We start from the raw sequence: 12,116 nt of genomic DNA, 5'->3' as shown, positions 1-12,116 counted from the left end.
TTCAGCTGAGTTCAGCAGTTAGCATTTCAGTTTGAGTTGCACTCCAAGTACTTAGTTGAACCGAGTAATTCATTACAATTGCATTTTCGGCCACTGGAAAAGTTCAGCGCGCGGTTTCCAAATGTTCTTCAACAACTTTTCAGTAGCTGCATCGGGCTGCGTTTATCATGGACGTAGCTTTGGTGGGGTTATTAGAGAAAAGAGTTGAGGACTATTTACTTTTTCAGCCTTCTGTTCGATCTCTTATCTTAATTCATTTCACTATCGATAGGGGAATCACTATTGTATTACCATTTCCCCTTTGCCTTTCGATTATTCAAACATGTCCTGTGAGCGGGGAGATTGTTTTTACACTTTAAGTATGTGTGTATGCGTGTCCTGTTGGTAGCAAACACTTTTTCGTATAATTTTCTCAAAAGAATGTTAGACAAACCGCTTTGTTGGCAACAATTTGGGTTAAAACTTAAGTGTTTTGCTTCGAGTTGCCGCATTGCCCCTTTTGTCATTTTCGTCCAAGTCTGGCTCTTAAATTCTTTGGCCCTGCAGTGCTTTGCCTCGCTAAAACCATCTAACTAGTTAGCCAGGGACGGATACGCGATGGTGAAAGGAGAAGGTTAAAAGCAGGGGCAAAAAATAACAACAAATTGCGTTGGGAAAGCTAAAGCTTTGCTGCTGTATTTAGTTGATTTTCTTTACTTTTGTTGTTTTTGTTGTTGTTGTGCTTTGTGCTTTCCATTCACATTCTCGAGCGAAAAAGATACACAAATTGTCCTTTGCTGCTTTGGCCTTTTGTGCTCCGAAAAATTGGTAAAATGTACTTTCACTTGTAGCTTGTCGTAACCCTCAAAATGAAAAGTATTTTAAAGAGAAAATCAGTTAAGCAGCTTTCCCTTAAAAAATAATTACCATGGATATTGCAGTTCACTCTATTTGTCTTTCATTTCTCACACCATTTTTAGCTCGCAAATAGTTTGCGCACATTCGTTTGTTTGGCATTTAGGACATTGTGTCTGCTAATTTGATTGAAAGTTTGATCAAGTTTAGCCTAAAACTTGGCTATGCCGCAATGCCGAGGCCACATCAAAGCGTGAAGAGCAACCAAAGTTGATCCAATTACATGCAACCAAACCTTTAACCCAGCCCATGCATACATACAAACATATGTATATCCAAATGTTTAAGACTAACTAGTGCTTCCCCACTCTCGCTCTCTCTGGTTGTGACTCAGACCATAAGTAGATAAATTTGTTTGTTCACATTTGGGGCAGCTTTATTGGTATCTGCTGAGCGTAACTTAACTAATTTTAAAGTTTTTGAAATTAGATCTGCAAGTGTGCGTGTCTGTTTTGTGTGCGACTGTGTGTGTGTGTGACGTTAAGTTACCGAAAGTTTCGAGCACAACTGATTTGGCTTTCGCTTGGCATGAAATTAGTTGCAATTTTCGGCATCTGGGGAAAATTTCACCATTTGGATGCAGCCAGTACTGAGTGGAAAAGGAGGAAATTATCTACAGCAGCTTGCGGTTTCGAGTCATCATCGTCATCATCATCAGGAATGACACTTTCGAAGTTTAAAAGGATTTTAGAAGCAAGTGCAGTGCTTGCTAAATATTTTGTGAGCCCCTCCAAATTGATGCGTTTCTTGGTGAAATGTGCCCTAAATGCAATTCCAAAGTTTCAAATTTAATAATAATTTATCGTTTCGCGTTCCATTCCATTGTTTCTCTACCACAGACAAGAATGTGGCTTTCGGCAAATGCAACCCTGCGAAATTTATAACATTCGAATGGGTTATCGATTATTGCTTAGTATCGCAAAAATTTATTTGACAACTTTCAGTTCTGATTGTTATTGAAAAAGCGAATTATGGTTATAATAGAGATTGAAGATGAATCGCTGCCGGTAGCCAAGCTTAACACGGGCATCCTGAATATCAACGGCAATTCGAACATATTAAAAATACAACGAAATCATGGAATCATCAACCTCAATGGCGACTCTGCGCACATTTATCTGGACGGAGGACTGGATAAACATTCTGAGGAACATGTGACTGCCAATGATTTGCTGTATCTGATCGTCGAAGTGGTTGAGCTGCTGATTATAATGCTGATATTTTATATAATATTTAGCAATGTCAACTTCTAGACGAGTCACTCAATTAAATGACCAATTTACAAACATACACATAATATACATATATAGTAACATGTTTCTTATTGAAATGAACTTCGCATCGGGTTTGACATTAGTCGTCTTCTATTATAATAGCCGCTGGACGGTGAATTAAGATAATTCAATGCAAAAATTTTCTATGTATGATACATATTACATTTTCTTTATGTGCGAAAAAGCTCTTGCTATCAATATAGGTTAAAGCCTGTGATGATACATATGTATTATAATTTTGATTTAAAAGGTAGTTGTAAGTTCTAGCTTAGAGTATTTTTTGTTGCAGTGTATTTGAAGACTGCGTTAGATTTGTGTATAGATGCCAGCTTAATAGGTTCTACCTTTCAGGTTTTGCGATAATAGTTCAGAAAGTGAATGAATCAGTCACTCAGGTCATTTAACTTTATATAGAAGATATAGGTAGCAAGCACATCAATGAAATGTTAACCAATAGTAAACCTCAAACAGCTCAGTTTCTCTAAAGTTTCTGTTACTTCTTATTGCCTTGAAAGTTCTCTTCGCAACTTCGACGAATTCTACACCAGATGCGGGATATTCGCCCGTTAACCAAGTTAACAAATCCACACTGCTTTTTTTACCCTTGTTTCAGAGTCTTGATTACACTTTGGTCGCTCATAAATTTGTATCAGGGCAAAAAATGTTTCAGGAAGTTGCCTTCTCGTTCAGAAATGGCCAATATAAAGGGAAAAGTTTTTTTTATTTCACCTGGGCGATTAAAAGTGAAACTTGAGCACTGCAATGTTTGAAAGTACATATGTATAACTGAATAGAATGATGGGAGTCATAACACTTTTTGTGTATTATCTACGTTTTATTAAATCTACATATTTATCCAAGATCTTAAAACTGATATAAACAAATGTACTAAGATCCCCATTTGGATTGAATTGAATGTACAATTCCTCAATTTCTTTGTTGTCAATATGTGAAAACTGACAAATGCCAATTGATAAATTCAGAGTCCGTTTGAGCCTGGTTCCAGTGGGAGGAAATCGTTTTCTGATGAGCTTAGATTTGCATCATCAATGGGCATCGGTTTGTCATCCGACTGATCTGCGAGCTCCAAATGAGGGTTAAGCGTCAGTAAATCGTTCAAACATATTTCCTTTCCCATTACTTTATTTGCCTCTAGCCAAGTAACTGTAACAAAGCTATGTTCGACATTTTTGGACATGATAATTGCGGCGTGCACGCGGCCATCAGAGCGGGAAATGATAACCTTATCGCCGACAGAAATATGTTCCATAATACCGAAATAAAGTGTACAATTTGTATTAATATTAATAGTATAGATTACTATTGGGTATATGTATTTAAAGTTTGTGATGTGTGCTTCGTTGAATACTTAAATTCTTCATGTTTGCTTAAACTATGTGAGAAAAGGCAATATAAGCTTGATGTGATTTCAGGCTGGAGTCATATCTGTGTAGTGTGTTTTATGATAAAGGGTCGAGTGCATTAGTCAAAAAGCGGAGTTGGTGACAAATTGTTAAGACAGGTGCCTTAGTTAGCTATCATTTCCATTTCCCCCAGTTTCTCCTGCTGACTTTTGGGCATTTATGTTCACATGGCTTAAACAATACACAATACAAGAAGTAAGCATCGCTTTCAGCTCGAAATCAGCTTCCTGCTCCTAACCATATCCGCAATATACGGCCATGTGCCCAGACAAATTTTATAGCCAGCATTTTCGGGGCATCGCTTGGACGCGCTCGTAAATTCGTAGAAATCTCCGCCCAGTAGCTCGAGGTAAACTCTCTTGTGTGTCAGTAAGTGAGTGTGCGTGTGTGTGTGTGTGTAAGTTGCTTTTGATATATGGCCATTGCTACGTTACGGGTTTGTACTTTTCAAATTAGATTTAGGAACGGTCGCAGAGCCCGTGAAGCCATCGCTTTCGCCTTTACCCATTCAAAAGCAATGCGGTAACTGCTGTAAAATGTGAGACGTATCCCCGAAAATGTTGCAATATTTACACAAGACAATTTAAAGCTGACGACCAGAGCGTTGTTGTCGGGTACGTGAGGGATATAATCGAAATATGTAATTCGCTGACTTGGCCTCAGTCTAGACGTGATGATGTATCTTCGATAGAATTACAATTGCCGCCTGATGCTCAGGCTTCCATTTAATTAAGGCAAAAATCAACTGACGATTAAATAAAGTTCACGCATCGAGGGATCAAACAACATGTGTCTCAAGTTTAAACTGCGCCTCGGGCCATGGCTAAAACACACACAAACAAACACACACCTGCTAAATCTCACAAACACACTCATACGCCCACGAGCAAATACACACAAAGTCAGTCAGGTGTAAAAACTAATTTACACACATTCTATAAGGGCACAATGGGAACGTTGAACTATGCAAGCCAAACCACAAAACACTTTGGGTCCTAGGACTACAAGCCCAAGCCATTTAAGGACGGGGCCATAAATGCAGATGAATGCTTCAAAAGTTTTCTATGTGGGTGAATGGCCTTATCCTTTTGCTGTGAGCGCTTTAAACTCAAAAAGATGTAACGACGCGTCTAAGAGACTAAATGGAAAATCGAAGAAAAAAAGCAAATTATAATGTAAATAAAAATACATAAAAATACATATGCTGAAGTTGTTCGTTAAGCATATAATACAACACATTATTTGATTTTACTTTATTTTAAATAAAATATTATTATAATATTATTATTTTGGAATATTTTAAAATTAATACCGCACTATTTTGCTTTTATTCGCTGTTCTAGCCACAGTTTGTGATGCATGCACAAAAATGCACCTTGTCTAAATAAGGAATTTAATATTTACACAAAAAATCTCCCTTTGCAACCGTTTAAGAATGTGTGCCTATGTAGGCATATTTGTAATTTCAGTTATTGGGTCATCATGCTGACAATGGGCAGCAGCCGCATAATCATCGTCAATATCACGAGAGCCCATAAATCTCATGGCTGCAGCAATCAGAATCGGCATCAGAATCAACGACAGAGACAGGGAGAGTAATAGTAACAAACGCAGAAGCCAGTGCCAACTTGTCAGTTTGCCTTTGCTAGGCTGAAGGGAAGTGGAAGGCTGGCAATAGATAGCAATAGTGGAAATAGCGAGTGGCGTCAAGGGCGCCATAAATGAGAATTTCCGACTCATTTCCGTTGTTTGTGTGTGGTTCATTTGTGGCGCATAATGAGCACTGAAAGGGGAGAAAGGAAAGGAGGTGGCAGAGAGAGAGAGAAAGAACAGGGACACACAAAAAAAGAAAGACAGAAACCAGAACAGGCTGACAATGTAGGTTATGCGAGTAAACACGTATCGATTTTCATTTAAAGCGGCAACTTTGCCGTGATTCTCCTAATGGCATTTACCCTGACAAATATTACAAAATTTATGGTCAACGGCCACATTGTGTGTAACCGTGTGTGTGTGTGGGAGAACTGCAATTGTCATGAGAGCAGCCACAACTTGACCTTTAACCCAACTGCAGTATGCTTCCATCTGCCATCTGGCATCTGGTAGTTGGCATTCGCCATTTGTCAGCATTAGCACAATTAGAGCCTCAATTGAGTCAAGGGCATTTCATAAATTAAAACCTCAGATGTGTGTGCGACCGACCAATGGCAATGGCCATCGCAGGGTTATGCTTTATATTGATTATCACCAACCCGCAGCCGTAGATATGGCAAATACAATTCAATTAAATGCATTTCAAGCTGTTTGAGAAGTACAATTTATTGCTTGTATCACAACCCGCAGGCGCAACAAATTCCCAGAAAAATTGCTCGTAAATTTTGCAGTTGATACGATAAGCGCGAAACATGTTGATACAACCAACAACCAGCCAAATAATAAATGTCCCCTAAATGGGGAATCAAACATGAGAAAAAAGCTGCATCTTCGAAGATTTGTGCGAATCTAGGGGGCTGGCAATGAATCACTATGCAATGTGTTGGTAATTCTCCCAAGAAGAATCAAAGTTACCTTTGATGTGGTACTCAATTCTCGAATAATAGTTTTAATGTATTGTACAAAATTTACAAAAAAAAACATAAACAACACACAGTACTCGACACAATTAAACATTTTTGAACATTAATCACCTCTACATTTAGGATCACACAGTGTATTTAATTAAAATGGCAAGAAACGTTTTTCTCGATAAGGAAACAAAGTTACGACAAAGTCGTCTCTTGCCGGAAATCGCGTCGAGGTACCTACATGTTTTTTTTTTTGTGTGCCTTAAAATTAAAAAAATGTATTCGACAGCACTTCCAAATGTTCCACAGAGTTGCTTTGCGAATTTAACTCGGAGTGGAGCCAAAGCTCAGACATTACGATACCCCGGTAAGTGAAAGTTAATAGCTATATTAAGTCATTTTTATTCATATACGGCTAATTGAAAACAATTTTTAAAGACTTTGATAGAATAAATTGAATTCGAATATCGCACATCTCAATTAAGAAGTTAGTGCTGGAAAGCATGTCGAATAATTTATTGATACTGCTCGTTTAGCATTTTCAATTCTAGTTTACATTTAGAGGTGGAGATCTATGAATAGTGGGCGGCATCGATATTCGACGATAGTTAATTTTGAGCAATCGCTGCTCTCCATCAATAGTGTGGATAGTGCCATCGATTGTTCTCCACATCTACTTCGAGTCTCAAGTTGAGACTCTCGACGGTTTAAAGTTAATCAATCGGGTCGAAAAAAAATGAAGCTGGTATCTGACAGCAACAAGGCGATTTTAAAAATCAATCAAATTTACTTTTTTTAGACAGCGTTTTTATACATTTACGGTTTTAATAAAAACATATACCTGATAATAAAATATCAGTCTTAGTTATGAATGTTGATTTAACTCTACAACAAGAAACTCAACTTCATCTACAAACTTTTAAAATTCTTGCAGTACACCAACTCTGATCTTGGACTACGTGCAGTTTTTGGCAGCTCGCACCATACAACGACATTGGCGAGGGTTTTCCAGTCGCAAATCTGAAGTCGACACTAAGAAGGCTGCGATTACCATACAACGTTGGTGGCGTGGATATCAAGTGCGTGGCAAATACATGCTGATTATGGAACGTATGTTGCAGGATAGGCTGATGGACATGTACAACAATGCAGCCACCAAAATCCAGGCACTCTTCCGAGGTTGGTGGTCTCGACAAGCAGTGCACGACTTGAGCGCTCTGAAGAGGATTCAGAGATGTGCTGCGCAGGATCTGCTCAATTGCGTGGCCTATAAGCTGCATCATCTGCTTCGCACTCATTCTATTCCCGGCGTTTACTCGCTGCGGGATTCAAAGTTAGTTGCATTCTATGTGATCCTATTGATCTCTAATTCAATTTTATGTTTTAGCTGTCTGTCGCGCGTTGAGAAACTTTTGTCCACAATGACATTTCGTTTTTACAATGCTCGTGTTCATAATGTCTTAATGAAACGTGAAGTAAATTTTAAAAACTTTAGGCGGAATTTCACAAAAAATTCTAATTATACCACAGTTCCATATACCGGACCCAACGACAGGGTGACTTGTAAGCCCCATTGTGAGGATTTTCTGAGCAAGACCATTAATACGGATAAGCTAATGTACAAAATTATCGCCGCTTACGATGATGCTCAGCGTGATTTGACAGCAAAAAAAACGCAATATAACTTAGCTGAAAGTGAGCATGGACAGTTAATTGATGAATACTCTTTATATTTATCATTTTGCAGGGAAGCGGCGAAAGCATATAGATAAGATCCTCGAACAGAAGGAGAGACGCAAGTGTAGCTTCTGTGCCGATGTTGTTGCCAGTATGCGGCGCTGGAAGATCTGGGACTCTGAGAAATTGACCATATCGAAGGATGTATTTCGAAATCTCGGCAACTTGGAGAGTTTTCTCAATGAAGCCAAAGATATTGTGGATGATTTTCAGGGACGATGTCATTGCAAAATTATGCTTCACGATGTGCAAGAATGTCATTAATTAATTTTGGCTTATTATATAATGCATTGGAATAAATAAATAAAGCACTCTTCTATTCAACTTTACGTTCTTAATTTATTTCCACAATACGTATTAACAATTTGAATCAATTTACATTTTCGATGCTCTCGCTCTCGTTCTATGAGAACACAGCTCTAAAGCAATCCACTATAATGGGTAATAATAAATTGATCAATCCATTTATTAATTGAAGTTTTTCCTTACCGAATATATTGCCAAAGAAGCGCAGTAATACGGTAACAAAGGAGGGTCTATTCGGATCAATATACCTATCCGTCAGCTCGTCTAAGAAACAAACAATATAAATAAATCTGAAACTGATGAATCCATTCAAAACTCACCTAAATGCTCGCAATCTAAGCGCTCATTGTTGAGATTAAGAGTGTTCGATCCTCCCCATATATCATTCTCAGTTGGATTTCCCAATTCAGAATCCATTTCAACGTTTATATAAATAATGCACTATAAATTTCAATCTGAAATTAATAATAAAAACAAAAATAAATATTCCTTTGCAAAACTAAATCTTCTTGTCTTCTGTTAGACAAATTACTGACATTGTTTTAACTAAAAAGTGAATGATGCCCGAAGCAAAGACTCCTGTGTGTTTTTCAAAGCATTTCACAGAAATAGTTAACGTTTCTAAGACCTTCTGAGAGAGAATAAGCAAAAACGTCAACAGAATGCAGACTGAACAGGACATGCTTTTAATTAGACACCGAAAAGCTTGGCATGTATTCGGTCTGGGACAAAATGAAAAGGCGCTCAGCTGGAGATTCAACTAATTGTAGTAGGTTGTATGTCCCCAGCCTGGGTCTAAGCCCTAAGCCTGTTGGCTCCGAGGAGTCAAAACATCATCGTTAGTCTCCTCATACATTCTTGGCTCAAATATGCAATTACCAAGTGACGAATAATATGTTTTCGTCAGAGGACAAATACATATACAAGAGTATATAGATATTTATTTTTCTTTATTTGTATGGACGCTGGCTCTCTTTCTGTGACGTCAAAAATTAGCCAGATATATAATTCAGGTTTTTGGTGCCACAGAGCGGATAAAAACATAAACAAAATTGCAACATTTTTGCGGCTAATGGTGAGAATATTATTCGCTTTCTGGACATCACCATCACCATGGGCAACGTCTTTTATCATTAGGTTAATTGCTTATGTACATACATTTTGCGGGTAACTGACTTTTGCGTATAATCAAAGCCGTGTTGACATTGGCGTCTACTCAGTTCGCTCATAACGAGGAACGTAACTTTTGGGCCAATTAATTTGTGACAAGGTTTCTTTTGCATCGTGTGTTTGTGACATATTTTTCGTGTCTCTTATTTAATTTTGTTCGGGTTTGACCATAAACACACAAAATCAAATGTCACCGACAGAATAATAATTTGATACCCGAAATGTTATTAGCAAATCAAGTTACAGCAGCATGAATAGTAATTGCAAATACTCGTAGTTAGTCGAAGACTTTTAAATGCACAGGCGGAGTACAATGTTAATTCAAAATAAGCTCTGGAAACCTCTGCAGTGTCTTTACCTTACTTGGAACACAGGTGCATATCATGGTTTAGTTGTAAATTTATGACCGTGTGGCCAATAAATTAAAAACTTTTATTTCGCAGTACTGTTGGAAATATAACGTGCTCAACTCGATTGTTTTTGGACCGTGTACATTTACCGTATGCTATTTATAGTCTGACTGTGCTGTTGACAAGTTCTAAGTCAAGGCTCTGCAGTCAAGCAAATTAATTGAAAAGTTTTAAATTTCAGAAGTGGCGGGCATATTTGAGGCAATTACACTTGCCGTTAACAAACCAGGACAACAAGGCACAATGGCGGCCATTTTCGCACACACGCCGGAAGACATTAACACACAAATGGCAGACAATGCGTTCTCTGAAACATTTTCTCTCGCTCTCTACCCTCGCTCTGGTCACCTCCCCTGCATTTGTGGGCTGTTATCATTAAGTTAATTATATGTTTGCGGGTGCCAAGAGGTAATTACAGCTCGGATTTCGGGCTTTTCAGATGTCGATGATGATGTCCACGAATGACTTGGGGTCGGCCATAGTCAAGTTGTAATTAATTTGAAAGCAAACATTGCAAAGCGCCCTCTGATGTGGTTTGGTTTCCTCATTCGACTTTATGGTTTTCCACTGTAAATCTCAAATATACAACACATACAAACATACACACATAATATGGAAGAGTGCTAGTTTCTCCTTTGAAAAGTTATTAGAGATACCCGGCAGATGAACCTGGCAACAGGCCAAAATTATTCCTTATCATACTGCAGATGTTTATAAATTATTCAGAGCTGGCTCTTAAGCTCTTCTCTGAAACTGTCAAAAAAATTGTCTTTAGCCAACAGTTTGCCTGGTCGGTTAAGTCTTTAGGCGGGTTTTTGGCCAAACTAAGTGCTAACTTTACTCTTAGCACATTTAATTAAAAAGCGTAAAAAATGCTAGTTGAACAATCCATTAAAACTGACCAAATGAGTTTGATGCAACTTTTCATCTAATTTTTGTAACGTTGCGGAATTTCGTTCATGCCATTTTTCGTCTCTCGTTTTTGTTTCTTTTCTTTTTTTTTTGTAAATTGTTTGCAAATCTGCTTGAGATTTTCCAGAGTTGGCAAAGCTTTTTGAAACTTTATTTTTTTTTGCTTTTTACTGCCAAATGTTCGGGATTTTCGTGTTTTTATTTGAATAGTTTGACGAAAGTTTTTAATAAGCTTAAGTTAATTTTTTCTGTTTCTCTCATCAATAGGGGTATAATAACTTGGATGTGAACGAGAATACTCGAAATGTGCCACATATGTGTGTCAAAGTAAAAGTAAAATAGTGTTTTCGTCTATATATGTATATATATATATGTTTTTTGCATAACAAACGAGCTTATTGTTGTTAGTCTCTTTTGCATCTGGCTTTGAATAATTAAGTATACGCAAAGCAAAGCTTAAAGGCTCACCAAATAATTCATAGTTGGACAGAGGATGACTTTAATTTGCATCTTCTGCCTGGACGAAGAATTTGACAGACGAACCTATGCGTAGATTTATGTACCGGTCATGTCGATTACTGAGCCATAAATCTTTGCCATTTGGCTGCGGTCAGCAACAGCAATAGCAACAGCATCTGCTGGAGCCGAAACTCAACTAAGACATACATATGTTGGTCAGTTGGTCACTCGGTTGCTTCGCTGAACTGTAATCTGGTTTGGATTCGCATTATGTTCTCATGGCCGCATTTTGTTGTGTTAACCTAAAATGTATCTTTCGTTGACATCGGACTTAACGCTTCTGGCCTTCGCCTGGGCATTTCTGATGCCATTATTACACCATTAACGGCTTAACTCATTTTAAATGTGACGTTCGCTGAGCGAAATATAAATATGAAAAACAACTTAAAGCAAGCTAAATAAAAGGGAAGAAAAAAACTCATGCCTTGACTCCTAATTCAGAAAGTTTTTCGCTCGCTGAACTTTAACCTGCCGCAGGTGTTAAAAATGATTTGCAAAATGTAAAAGTTTTTGTTATAAATTCAGCACTGAAAATGTCAAAGAACTTAAAATTGCTCAAGTTTATTGTAGTGAAATATGCGCAAAGTTGAATAAATTTGCGAATCGCAAAGCAAATAAATTCTCATGTAACTATATGCTTCTACTTACACTTCAGGTTCTCTCTCCTATGGTATTGTGTTGTATTGGGTTTCGTTTCATTGCCACCTGCTGCTGATATTGCATTTCTGCAAATTGCAATATAAACATAATGGAGTTCAAACAAACTTGGCAAGTGCACAGCAATTGCAGCTAAGTAATAGAAATGAACGACGTTTTGTATGAAATCCAAAAATAAAGATTACCATGCAAAAACCCCTTGAGAACATATTCTGCAAAATGTAAATGAAAACCACTTTAGGACTTAAG

General features: G+C 37.7%; 2 protein-coding genes and 1 long non-coding RNA gene across 4 annotated transcripts; 2 read left to right on the top strand and 1 right to left on the bottom strand.

Annotated features, from left to right (window-relative positions):
- The first annotated feature begins 6,207 nt into the window (after positions 1 to 6,207).
- LOC132792515 (spermatogenesis-associated protein 17) lies at positions 6,208 to 8,217 on the top strand. 2 transcript variants are annotated; one of them, XM_060801926.1, is made up of 5 exons: positions 6,208 to 6,389; positions 6,446 to 6,523; positions 7,091 to 7,489; positions 7,544 to 7,851; positions 7,904 to 8,217. In XM_060801926.1, the coding sequence occupies exons 1-5, from the start codon at positions 6,316 to 6,318 to the stop codon at positions 8,155 to 8,157; spliced, it is 1,113 nt and encodes a 370-aa protein (XP_060657909.1). In that variant the 5' UTR covers positions 6,208 to 6,315; the 3' UTR covers positions 8,158 to 8,217. The 2 variants fall into 2 exon arrangements, with proteins under 2 accessions (XP_060657909.1, XP_060657910.1); XM_060801927.1 differs by lacking the exon at positions 7,904 to 8,217 and having other exon boundaries at positions 7,687 to 7,846.
- LOC132792516 (uncharacterized) lies at positions 8,197 to 8,735 on the bottom strand. Its single transcript, XM_060801928.1, has 3 exons — positions 8,520 to 8,735; positions 8,383 to 8,463; positions 8,197 to 8,325 (listed from the first exon to the last, which is right to left on the bottom strand). Exons 1-3 carry the CDS (start codon positions 8,614 to 8,616, stop codon positions 8,297 to 8,299), a joined length of 207 nt encoding a protein of 68 aa, XP_060657911.1. The 5' UTR covers positions 8,617 to 8,735; the 3' UTR covers positions 8,197 to 8,296.
- Positions 8,736 to 9,515: 780 nt separating this feature from the next.
- On the top strand, positions 9,516 to 10,549 carry LOC132791311 (uncharacterized). Its single transcript, XR_009632895.1, has 3 exons — positions 9,516 to 9,743; positions 9,813 to 9,891; positions 9,961 to 10,549. It is a non-coding gene; the product is annotated as an uncharacterized LOC132791311 (long non-coding RNA).
- The last annotated feature ends 1,567 nt before the right edge of the window (positions 10,550 to 12,116 follow it).

This window comes from Drosophila nasuta, chromosome 3, assembly GCF_023558535.2.
Source record: "Drosophila nasuta strain 15112-1781.00 chromosome 3, ASM2355853v1, whole genome shotgun sequence".
NCBI lineage: Eukaryota > Metazoa > Arthropoda > Insecta > Diptera > Drosophilidae > Drosophila > Drosophila nasuta.
Note: the sequence above shows the minus strand (reverse complement) of the source record. Positions and strands in the feature narration are given on the sequence as shown.